Consider the following 13369-nt stretch of genomic DNA (forward strand, 5'->3'; position numbering starts at 1 on the left):
GGGGGGAGGCTGACAGAGTATCATGAATCTAGTCTTAGACACATTAGGACTGAGGTCCCCTGTGGGACTCAAAATGAGGATAACGCACAGTCTGCAGTTCAAAGAAGTCTGGGCTGGAGATAGAAATTTATCAATGTCTGAATATACTAAATCTATCTTGAAGGCATTCAGGAGAAAGGCAAGGGCCCTGCTGTTCTTCAGAGCAGAGTGATCATCCCTGAGGCCAGGCAGTTAGGAGAACCTTGGTAATAATAAAACTATACTCCATCCAATTCCTTTGTGAATGTTGTTCATTCAGTAAACATTTACTGTGTGTCTAAATGTAGTGTAGAGGCACTGGAGGCTCAAAGAAGAATAAAGTGTGCTTGTCACCATGAAGAACAGTCTGGTGGGAAAAATACAATAAAGCAATTTATCTTAGTACGTTGTGATGTTGTGATAAATGCCATAAAATTGGTATATAAGCAGTGCTTAAAAAAATTCACAGAGGAAGGAGTACCTAGCTTTACTAGAAAGTAGGGTCACAGAGGGCTACCCAGAGGAGATGGTGTTTGACATGTGCTGAATCATAAAGATATAGAATTTTCTAGAGAAGCAGGAGGGTATAGAGAAAAGGCATTTCAATTCCAGCATGATATCCAATGATCATTACTTGGATATGAGGCAAGAGAAAGGAAATATTTTATGGACATCAAATGACCATCTGAATAAATTATTTAATTCTATGGCTATATTTTAAATACTTCAGGTAAGAGTGTAAATGAAATGGAATAAAGAGTGAGCCAGGTTTGGTAAGACAAATACTCCACGGTTTCTACTTGTTCTAAACCTCATCAGTGTTCTTCTTCTATTCCCTGGTCTGAGTTCTTTTTCTGGTCTTGATTCTACCATGAAATTCTCCTCCATTCTAGCCATTTCTACATTTGTTTTGGTCCTGAAACATTCTCTCTTTGATTTCAACCCAAAAACAGTAAGGATAAAACATTCCCCCGATACTCCCATAATTTTAAAAACATAGCAGCAAATTCTTCTACATGCCTCCCATGCAGAGATCCCCTCCTTAAATCTGGGTGGGGCTTGTGATGGCTTCACTCAAGTGAGGATGGTACAAGTGACATTACGGGACTTCTGAGGCTGGTCATAAAAGGCCAGCAGTTTCTGCCCGTTTGTTGGAACACTAGATATTGGAGCCATTAGCTGCCATGTAAGAAGTATGTGGCTGCCCCAAGGCCACCCTGCTGTGATGAAGCCCGAGCCACAAGGAGAGGCTACTAAGTAGGCAGTCCTTTGACTTCCCAGCTTAGCCCAGGCGTCCACCCAGATGCCAGACTTGTGATAAAGAAGATTTTACATGATTCCAGCCCCCAGACACAGTGATTTACCAATCCAGAGAGGGAGCAAAATAAAATGATGGCTGTTTTATCCCACTACATTTTGCTGTAGTTTATTACATAGCGATGGGTAAAGAACAACTCCCTACATCTGCCTAATTTTCTTCATAGCTCTTATTATCTATCACGTATTTTATTTTTCTTCATTGCCCATCTCTGACTCCTCTTGTCCACTAAAGTGTAAGGTGTCTGAGGGCAAGGACTTTTGTCTTTCTGTTCCCTGCTGTCTTCCCAGAAGCTAGAACAAGCCCCCAGCACACTGTGGGCACACCGGGAATATAACTAGAATCAATGAAATCAGAGTCCAATAAAGAATAGATACCCAAAGTTCTGTTGGGGAATAATTTTGTAACATGGAATGATTACTAACCTGCAGGTGGCATAAAAATGGATTTTTATTAAAACAGGACCAAAACCACAAAAGCAATGTCATGATATGATCTGTATCACATTTTGAGTGAATAAACTAAATTAAAATTTTTATTTTTCTCCAAATCCAGGGTATAAGATATATTTCCAAGAAGTAGCCCTGATACATGATATTTACTAGTAGATTTTAGTAGAAGTTCATCATTAACTCACCAGTTGAGGTACCCAAGCGAGGGCAGTACCTCCTTGTTTGAATTTCATCTGAGCCAGAAGGGTTTTGCCAGCAAAATCATAGATTCGAACAGAGCCTATAGAAAGACAGTTTTAAGAGAAATTGTATGTACCTTTTTAAATAACCTTGGCTCCATTTAAACGTTGAGCATTATAACAAAATATTTCACAAATAGTTAAATAGGTTTTCTTTAATCAAAATTCTACATGTATATCCTCAACCAGGTAATTTGTAAGCATGGATAATAAAGACAACTGATTGCAAGGTGAAATTGATCATAGCCCACATAGCTTCACCATACGTCAGGAAGGAAGTGAAAAATAGGAAAAGCATGAACACAGATAATGCCAAAATGAATCACATCTGCATGAGTAACTTACTGGGTCCTCAACTTCCCACAATAACCACGGCTGCTGCACTTCAGTTCCTCTCCCCTACATTAAAAACTCACCTCGCTTGCAGCAAGAGGCTTCCTTTTAGAAAATTTCTCAAATGCTTTTCATCAAATACATATAAAATTTTGTGTGGAAAACAACTCCAAAAAAAGTCAGTTATAGTTCCATTTAGGCTTCTACTTACAGTCCAAGGCAGTAGTGGCCATGAGGTAAGTGAGAGGAGAGACTGCCAAGGCTTCGATAGCTCCGCAATGAAAGGAGAAGAGGCAGTCTGGATCTTGTGTCTGGTAATAAAAGAGAACCTATCAGATCTCAAAGATAAGTTAACTTCAAATTAAGGTCAAGTTTAAAAAATATATACATACAACCCCATAACACATCTGTGATTTTATCTGAATAGAAAATTTTAAAGCTATAATAAGTTAGGAGTGCTGGACTCTTGGAATTAAGAAAAACCAGTACTTAAAGACTTTCCATTTCTTCACCAGTAAAATGAGATAATGGCAAAAGCCTTCCTGCTCATCAGGGTAACTGTGAGGGTTGTAGGAGATCATACAAATGAAAATGCCCTATGTTTATGACAACCATAAAGCGCTGGATAACATTAGGCATTATCAATTGTCACTTTTCTAGCTAGGAGATACCTTTTTTTTTTTTTTGTAAAATCAGGAGATAATAAATTCTCAGGATTAGGACATGGTGGACAAGTTTTTGATGGGAACAGTGATCAAATATGGAGAAAGATAAAGCATTTTAAAAAATGATTTTTATTATAAGAATCAGGGAAAAATAAGAAAAACTAGCAACTTACAATATTTGAAAAACTAAGGTCAAGCTTCCATATGGCTCCATTGGCATCCTGAAAAGTTAAATACATAGTTTATCATTTTGAACTTTTATCAAATAATTTTCTTCCTGTGATCTAAGGTAAAGGACAAACAGTAATACCAAAAGCTTACATATATTTTAAAGTGTAATTGAAGGCACCTGAATGGCTCAGTCAGTTGAGCATCCAACTTTGGCTTAGGTCATAGTCTCAGGGTTGGTGAGTTCAAGCCCCACGTTGGCCTTGCTGTTGTCACTGCTTCCCATTCTGTCCCCCTTTCTCTCTGTCACTCCCCCAACCTCTCTCTCAAAAATAAACATTAAAAAAAAAATAAGATAGGACTGAAATTTAAGGAAAGCAACTTCTATATGTTAGAACACCCAATAAATGAAGCATGTTCATATTACAAATAGTTTAATATAATAAGAACGTTAATTGGTTTTCTGTGTAGAAGTCCCAATTGACTTGAGGTGGAAAAGGCAATGATTTTTTTAATATCATTTTGTGTAAAAGTGCAGATTGCTGTAAATAGGGTTGTGATAGCTCCCAGGCATAGTGTGAGTGTTTGATGGTTTTGTTGTACTCCAGGAGTGAGAATTAATAAGAAAAACCCAGCCATGACTATGGTGCTTGAGTAGAATAGGGCGGAGATGGGTGTAGGTCCTTCTACAGCAGATAGAAGTCATGGGTGCAGGACAAATGAGGCAAATTTGCCAGTGGATGCCAACCGTAGTCCTACCAGTGATTCGTTTAGGTTTTCATGTTGAGTGATAAAAATTTGGTGAAGGTCTCATGTGTTTAAATTAAGTAGAAATCACACTATGGCTATAATGAATCCTACATCTCCAATGCAGTTGTAGAGAATTGCTTGTAGGGCAGCAAATACCAAAATTAAGGAACTCTTCGCAGATATATCAATAGAAGTTTTAATAGCAAAAATGGACTTACAGTGGCAATAAATTATGTTACTATTTTACTTTTATGTCCAGGTATCTTTAAAGAGCCAAGAGAGAAGAATGCAACTTACCTGAGCCAACCAAAAGTTATTTCCAATCTCGTTCATCTTTATCATAGAGAAAAGCTTGACATTCTTGTCTACTTGAAGCTCATTAATGGGCTCGATCTCTAACAATCCAGTCACATCTATAGTATCAGCAGTGTCTATGGTCTCAAAATCCCAGATCTTATAAAATAAGAAAATACTTTAATCAATCAGCAGTTCCTGAATTTACATTTTCTAGAAGAAAAGGCTCTGATTTTTTTTTCAAAAGTCATTTCTTCTTGTTGCTTGCAAATTAGTGAGTAGGTGTAATGACAACAACCAGCCAAAACGCGACCCCTGTGATAGTCCTTCCAACTGGGGGATAGAAAATTATGATAGTTTCTTTTGTATGGATGGAGCTTAGTGCAAAACGCCACCTGAATAAAAATTCTAATCTGCCAGGAGTAAACTTGATGTCCAGTTGTCTGTCAGGTCTTAGATGGCCATAAGGAGTAAATGGTTCAGTTATTTGGCAAGACACTATAATGAGCCCGGTGTTGATTTTACCAGTGGGCCTCTGGGAAGGAGAAATAGACTTTCTTAATGATCCAAGCTCAGTCTTCATTACAAGCAGAGAAAAGGGGTGTAGATGATATCATCATGAGAAAGTATTTCTCATTATTGATTTAGACTGTACCATTCAAGTAAGGATTGCTGTTCTGGGACCGAGAAGAGAACACTATGGACAGCATGAGGGAGCAGTTTCACCTCACCCAGCAGAGGGATTAAGGTCTTCCTGTGTGAAGTGTCAGAGCCCACCCTGGATGGAGCTGTTGACGCACCCCACACTGTGAACGCAGACTCCATAACTCAGCCTGAGGGAAGGTAACTTCAGGGAGGGTTGGTTTTATCCCATAGACCAGTCTCACAGGGGAGAGACCCAGATCCACGAGTCGGATGGACTCCTCGGTTGGGCTAGGTTCTTCCCAAAGGGTTAGAGGTAGAGATTTACTATGTAAAAGACTAAAAAGACTAGAGTGAAATTCAAAAAGGAAGCCAGTTTAGAAATTAGTGGTATTCATGAAAGGACTATCTGTGAAGTATTTAACTTCTTTAATCTAGAAATTTCCCTTTAGTTGGTATTTTGACATTTTGGGGTGACCTAGATCTTAGCTGGACAGGGAATATGCTATATGACAAAATAAAGGACATAAAAATTGTCAGGGCAAGGAGTAAAATCTAACAAAATTAAATTTAATATGGTAAATACAAAAATTTGGTTCAAAAAACCAAGAGGTAAGAAGACATACTGGGAGAGACATAGCTAGACACTGTAATCTCAATAGGTATCAGCAAGGTGATGGGACTATTTTCAAAAGTACAGTCTTACTTCTGAAAATAATACTTCCTGAGGAATGTCCAGAGAATACTACCACTTTCCTGGAAAGGCACCATTAGGAATATGTACCAAAAGGATCACAGGGCAAATCACAAGCCTCCAGGTTTGCCAGCAGGGGCAAGGTCCACATACACGGGTGGGTGGGAGAGGTGGTCTGACAATGACCAGGGGGTCTTGGATACTGGAACAATGTTCCGGCTTAGCTCACGCCACGGGCAACATAGTGTCCACAGGGGAGGGCCAGTGAGTTCGCCCGTGTAAGGAGAAAAGAGGGGAGTATTCACAGGTAAACCCTATCAGCTCACTTTTGAGTGTATTTCTAATTAGTAACCTCAGTCAAAAATAAGAATGTTTGGTACTTTTGTCCCTATAACATGACCATTCACACTGTGTGTTTTGAAAGGACACCTGTGTCCACTGTTTATATTCTGCTAAAATTGATTTTCATTTTCCCCAACTACTATTTCAACCAGAGAATCAAAACAACAAAAGGTCCCCTCAGAAAATTTCACTGCTAAGGTGCTGTAAATTAATTTTGACTAGAATTTAAATATTTGCCACAAGGAAAGTATTATTTTAAATGCATAGGCCCTAGGAGTAAATGACCACTGATGCCCTTTACGAAGTGACCTTCGTGAGAAGTAGAAATCTGCCGACACCAATAGGGCCATCTGTAAGTCTTTGATGTGGGTGCTCCCGGCCAAGCATCCAGAGAACTTACCCTAACATATCCATCTTCCCCAATAGTGATAACTTCCCCCTCATCCAGGACTATCTGGTTAATGGGACCCTGGTGACAAGACTTCCTTGCAGCTCGACAGAGCTCAACTTTGATGAGGCCATCTTCCCATACCAGCATGTTGCCCCACTCCGACCCTGAGAGCACCTGGCAGGGAGGCAGAAAGAAAGGAATGTGCATTAAAGCAGACAAATGTGGATATTTATGCCTCAAAGGCAGGGAGGTTTTTAAAGATCGTTTCTCTTGATTACGTAAGTTAAAAAAGTTAGTATAGAAAAATAAGAAAGTGTAGAAATGAACATTTGCTGCCTCAGGAACAACGACTAATCACACTGTGACGGACTCCCTCCAAGCATTGTGCACGGGGTTACAGCGCTGACCGGGCTCTACGTTGCTGGTAATTTTTCAGATAGATATGCAATAGCTTTCTTTGCACATCTCTTAAGGACATAATCCAGGAGTGGAATTACGGAGTCAAAAATTAGAGACATTTTCAACCTCTTGATAGACAAGATTCTACTTTATAAGAGTGAGAATATGGAATGTTACAAGTTTTTTTAAAAATCATGAACTCATAAAAATTATTATTATTATTATAGCATAATATCCAATTTCAAACAAGAACAATCATCTGGAATCAATTCCAATTAATCCATTTAATCCAGCACTTCCCCAAGTATGTACTGACAAACACTAGTTCCTAGGATGTTTAACTGGTATTATAAAGTAAGTCATACTAACTATCAATTTTTTGCCAAGTACTATTTGAGCGCTTTGCATACATTATTTAATCCTAAATATTCACTGAACGAGGTACATTTATTGGGGGTACCATGCACAGTTATGCAGGTTGGGCACTTTATTTTTCCAGAAAACACAGTTTTCCTCATGCACACAAGGGAATCATATGGATCAATAGGAGCCCTAACTATTATTATTCCCATTTTACAAAGAAAAAAAATGAACAGAACAGTTAAGTAGTTTGTACAAAATACCAATAGGAGTCAGTATTTTAACCCAGGAACCTTGGCTCGAAAGTTCCTGTTCTAACTAACACTCAGAAGACATGCTTGGATAAATAAAATCAGACAACTTTCTTTTCTCTGGGACCCCTGGGAAACTTTAATATAGATCACTGAAAGCAATTAAGATACAAAGGAATTTGACCAAAAAAGTCTTTGTAAAAAAAAAAAAAAAAAAAAAAAAAAAAAAAAAAAAAAGAGGTTCTGTGCAGACATGAAACCCCTTTGGGGAAACTCAGATCCAATTCTTGCCTGCCGGCACCAGCATTCTGCACCCCATTTCCCTTACACCAAGTAATTTACTCCATCTTTTCCATGTCCCCAGTCTACTCATCTATGCTACCTGTTTTACCTATTATTGAACCTCACCTCACTTTGGATAGTCTTTATTTTGACCTACTTTCTTCTGTCTAGTGACAAAATCATCCAAAGCCATTGACACCTAGAAGACTTTCCCTTCTGAAATGTCACTCATGTCTAGCTTTCTTTTACATTTGTCCTGAAAAATGAAATGAAAGTAATATCATCCTTCTTAGATCACCTCCTTGACTCCAGATTTCCCTTCCTCCAACTCCTTTGGCATTTTGTGGCCAGACTTATATATAAGTTCGTTTGCAATTCTACTCTTCCAATGTCTAATAGTTCCACCTGGCTATTAATCTCCTTACACACTAGGACCCAACCATACTTCTCAACCTAATTTCCCACTCTTTCCCAACATAAATGCTCCTTCCTAAGCAGACCTCCAAATATAAGCTATTTATTCCTAACTAACCATTTCCTTTTGTGTTGCTCTCATTTAAAATGGCTTCTTTTCTACCCTACATCCACACGAATCCTACTGAACCTTTTAAAGATATATCTTGTGGCACATTTCTAACAATCTTTATCTTAACTTAATTCTTGTGGTATTCAGAATTTGAAGTTAAAATGATTTATGACCATTTTATAGGTTTGGATATATATTTAACCAGTATCCGAGAATTTTGATTTCCTCCCACACAACATGATTTTAAATTGAGAATATCTATAGGTAGATAGTAGGGAGAGGATATCTACTAGGTAGCCCATTTGGTTAGTCAAAATTATATTTATATGCTGGCATTTACTTAGAATGGAGACATTCACAAATAATACTATATAACTCATCCTAATAGGAAGCCAAATGCATTATTAATGCAGAACTGTTCCTATAGGCAATCTGGCCATAAATTTTATAAGAGGAAGAGAGAAGATGACCTAACAATGTTACAGAATAAACAGGTGCTGTGCATCTGTAAGAGACACCATAGAGTGACTCAATCTTCCTAAATAATAATCTGACAATAAAAACAAAAGCCACAAGACTATATACAATCTGAGCCAGGAAGTCTTCTTGGACCATATGACAAAAGAGGAGGGAAAGATAAACATTATAAACACTACAACTCCACAATGTAATAAAAAATAACAATATGTCACTAGGTTAATATATTAAAATGTTTACATACTTTGTGTCTATGTAATATTTAGACACAAAACAAAAAAGGATATTTACATGTGGATTAAGGCAATTCTATGGAAGTATATTAATTAAGATGGATAATCTGAAGAGGCAAAATGAAATGTTCATTATATTTACAATTATAATATCCATTATTACTAAGACTGGCAGTGCTTTTCACAATGTCTATTGTGCTTTCATTTATTTTCATCATTTGAAAACATAATCTTATCATTGTAGAATAGTGGCTATACTCACCTTTCCATCTGGGAGCTCCATGTAACCTTCTATATCAGTAGCGGCTGTTTTGCCAAATCGACCCAATGAACCCTGAAGCTTGAGGCCAGTGAATGTTAGAGCCATTTGCCAGAATCTGTAAACAAACAAGGAGGAGACTGAATGTACCTCAGAGAGGCTTTATTTATTTTTATTACTACCCAAGCATTTACATGTTTCATAGTCACATGTTATTTCATTTATTCATTCCTCTAATCCATATTAAGTATCAACTACCTGTCAGGCAAAGTTCTAGGCAATATGCATTCAACATTGAGCAAAACAGACAAAATAAATTCCCTGTCTTTGTGGATATTAGATCTAGGACTCATGCTGTTCTATGTAGTCAACTGTAGCCAAGTTTGACTATATCAACTTAGACTTAATAAATTAACACCAAATAAAATTTAAAACTCAATGTTTCTGTCAGACCAGCCAATTTCAAGTATTCAAAAGCTATGTGTAGCTAGCTAGTGTCTATTCAGTTGGATGACATAGAACATTTCCATCCTGGCAGAAAGTTCTATTGGATATTACCATTTTAGAACATGTGAAGGTTTTCCAAAAAATTCTAATTTACTTGCTGTGTAACTTAAGAGTGATTTTCTTGGGGCACCTGAGTGGCTCAGTTGGTTAAGCGTCTGACTTCGGCTCAGGTCATGATCTCACGGTTTGTGGGTTCAGGCCCCGCGTCGGGCTCTGTGCTGACAGCTCAGAGCCTGGAGTCTGTCTTCAGATTCTGTGACTCCCTCTCTCTGCCCCTCCCCCATGCTCTGTCTCTCGTTGTCTCAAAAATAAACTATAAAAAATTTTTTAGAAAAAGAGTGACTTTCTTAACACTGTGCCCTCATTCTCTTGTGTATACAATGAGAATATTAGTAGTACCAACCTCATAAAAGCGTTCAAAAACACTTAGAACAGTGCATAGCACATAAAAGCAATGAATAAATGTTTATTATTACTAGTCCAAGCAAGAAACAGTCAGATGATGAAAAACATGTAGAAAAAAGAATCTGGTCTACCAACTATATATAAGATAGGTAATGGATGGTATCAATAAGCCACTAATATGAAGCCAAAAGCTTAAATAATAAACATTCTTTTCCAAAGCTATGATATGTCCTCTGTTCACACATTTCCATATACTCTGTTTCTTTCATAGCACTTCATACATGAAATTATCCAGTATCTCTCTGCAAAGATACAGTGCATAGAAAATATGCACTTTACTAAATGATGGGTAAATGTAAAGAATTGGATATTTTTAGCCTATAGTCAACAGAAGATTACTTGAGAATTCCCAAGTTTCCACTTAAAATCTGTTCAATTCTATATTTCTTTTTATTTACTTTTATTTTTAAAAAAATTTTATGTCTTTCTTATTTTTATCTTGAGAGACAGAGAGTGAATGGGGAAGGAGCAGACAGAGAGGGAGACACAGAACCTGAAGCAGGCTCCAGGCTCTGAACTGTCAGCACAGAGCCTGATGCAGAGGACTCAAACCCTTGGACTGTGAGATCATGACCTGAGCCAAAGCCAGATGCTTAACTGACTGAGTCACCTGGGCACCACCAATTACTCTATTTCTAATGAATGAATAAGAAGAGGGCCAGATTTAAATTGAACTAACAGAAACTTAGGATAAAAAGATCCTTCTCAAAAAGGACGCTGGAAATCTAGTTATGAGCAGGTCTCATGAGGGTGCTGGTAGAAGGTTAGATAAACGCTTAAAACAGGGTAGAATGAGGACAGAATTAGGACAGAATCATTCCATCTTAGAAAATAGAACTGAGTATGATAAAGTGAAAACAACATGGAATTTAGAGCCAGAGACCAAGATCAAAAGTAGACTCTGGTACAATTTAGTATTGAAGGAATGATTCTATTATAATTCTTATTTTACAGATAAAGACTGAGTTCGGAGATGTCAAAATGACTTACCCATCATACAGTATTGCTACAACAAGTTTAATGGTGGGTCTGAAAAGTCAATGTGCCAGATTAGTAAGACATTATACAAACCCTCTGAGGTGGTAAAGCCTATTAGAAGGCAGTAGGCTAACTTTAAAAACCCTTCTTTAAAAAATAAGATAAAATAAACTAAAATAAAACCCTTCTCTTTATCTATATGATCTTTTTTTTTTTTAAGTTTCTTTATTTCAAGAGAGTCAGAGACAGTGCAAGTTGGGGGGACAAGCATAGAGAGAGGGGGAATCCCAAGCAGCCTCCGCATTGTCAGCCCAGAGTCTGATGCAGGGCTCAAACCCACGAAGCAGTGAGATCATGACCTGAGCTGAAACCAAGAGTTGGCCACTTAACCGACTGAGCCACCCAGGCACCCCTTAAGAAAATACCCATATCCAATTAGAAAAGCAGCATTACAGTTAGTTTTGAAGATAACACATTTAAAAATTAGCCTAATGTTAACATCAGCAAAAATTCCTCCAGCTGGTCAATCCTCATAGAAAATATCCTTAATGATAATCTACCAGCACCTGTATCAGTCACACAACCTACTTGATGTGGCCTGATCCCGATGTAGTCAGCTGCTCGTCATCTTCAGGATTGAAAGTAACCTTAAAAACATCCTGGGAAAAAGCTTTTGTCCTCAGTATGGGCTGTTCTTCTTTCCAGTTCCAGATGGTCAGCGTGTGATCAGGGCTGCTGCCAACAGAGGCTAGCAAGGTGCCATCATAGTTAAAATCCACGTATGCGTAAGCCAGCTCAGTCCCATCTGAAAGGGTGAATGGGAGTCTAATCAACAGGGGCAACACTTATTTCCTTTTCTAAAGTATTTTAATTTTTTAATGTTTTTTTTATTAATTTTTGAGAGACAGGGAGAGACAGCATGAGCAGGGGAGGGTCAGAGAGAGAGGGAGACACAGAATCCAAAGCAGGCAGCAGGTTCCAGGCTCTGAGCCAACTGTCAGCACAGAGCCCGATGTGGGGCTTGAACCCACAAACCGTGAGATCATGACCTGAGCCAAAGCTGGATGCTTAACCGATTGAGCCACCCAGGTGCCCCTAAAGTATTTTCTTTTGAAAAGGAAAAGGAAAGAAAGAGCAAGCAAGCATCTTTGGTGATAAGTATTGATGAAAGAAGGCCAAGAATCCCCAAAGAAATCATCCAAAATCATTCATCACCCTTGGCTTTAGAATGAATTCTATGGCATGAATCGGGAGTGTGAAGAAATTTTAATCACATTTCGCAAGAGAAAAACACCTTTAATTGTTTTTGAGAACACACTACATTTTATGAAGTGGGGGCGGGGGAGACACAAACTCATGTGAGATAGCAAAAAGAAATCAATCTATAATTAGGAATTTGCCACTGGAAAAATTCACCAAATAAAAATGGGGGACTTCAGGGGTGCCTGGGTGGCTCAGTTGGTTAGGCGTCCGGCTTCAGCTCAGGTCATGATCTCACGGTTCGAGGATTTGAGCCCCGCATCAGGCTCTGTGCTGACAGCTAACTCAGAGCCTGAAGCCTGTTTCAGATTCTGTGTCTCCCTCTCTCTCTGACCCTCCCCTGTTCATGCTGTCTCTCTCTAGCTCTCAAAATAAAACAAATAAAAAACAGAAAAATAAATTTTTAAAAAATGGAGGACTTCAGGTTTCTGGTTATGCATGTAAGGAGCTTGGAAGTCACTATTTCATCCTAACAACAAATAAAAAGTTGAACACACTGAAAAATCAACAACTCTTCTTGGATTCATAAGATAGGAAAGGACACAGGGTAAACATTTCCCCACAAGACTGGAGAGATCTAACAAGGGAACACAAGCATTTGCAACTTACTGTAGCAGGGACTCACAGCAGAAATAGCCAAAACAGCCGAGGGAACCAGTGCCAGCGTTATAAAACCTGGACTATCACTGATGAATTGCTGGAGGCTCAGCATGGAAAAGTCTGAGAGTTAAAAACTACAGAGGGATCCAATCATAAGGTGGCCCCCAAAATACTGTGAGATTTATCTCCAGGATCTTGACAAGGTTCTCATGGAAAACACCTAGAAAAACTCCTCAAGCTTTCAGCAGGGAGAGAGGGAGAGGAACCATTTTTAAATACACCAGAACAGGGGCACCTGGGTGGCTCAGTTGTTAAGTATCTGACTTCAACTCAGGTCATGATCTCGTGGTTCGTGGCTTGGAGCCCCGTGTCAAGCTCTGTGCGGACAGCTCAGACCCTGGAGCCTTTTTCAGATTCTGTGTCTTCCTCTCTCACTGCCCCTCCGCACCCCTCCCTCAAATAAATA

At 38.6% G+C, this 13369-nt stretch overlaps 1 protein-coding gene across 1 annotated transcript in view; it reads right to left on the bottom strand.

The window, feature by feature from the left end:
* The window catches only part of CFAP44 (cilia and flagella associated protein 44), a 143861-nt gene that overhangs the window by 105611 nt on the left and 24881 nt on the right, over positions 1–13369 (bottom strand). The window contains exons 7-13 of the mRNA XM_029939323.1: positions 11632–11848; positions 9097–9211; positions 6316–6480; positions 4241–4396; positions 3199–3246; positions 2572–2671; positions 1974–2068 (exon numbers count right to left, since the gene is read on the bottom strand). Of these exons, the coding sequence (XP_029795183.1) occupies positions 1974–2068; positions 2572–2671; positions 3199–3246; positions 4241–4396; positions 6316–6480; positions 9097–9211; positions 11632–11848 (896 nt within the window). The remainder of the gene's footprint in view (positions 1–1973; positions 2069–2571; positions 2672–3198; positions 3247–4240; positions 4397–6315; positions 6481–9096; positions 9212–11631; positions 11849–13369) is intronic.

Source organism: Suricata suricatta, chromosome 5 (assembly GCF_006229205.1).
Source record: "Suricata suricatta isolate VVHF042 chromosome 5, meerkat_22Aug2017_6uvM2_HiC, whole genome shotgun sequence".
NCBI lineage: Eukaryota > Metazoa > Chordata > Mammalia > Carnivora > Herpestidae > Suricata > Suricata suricatta.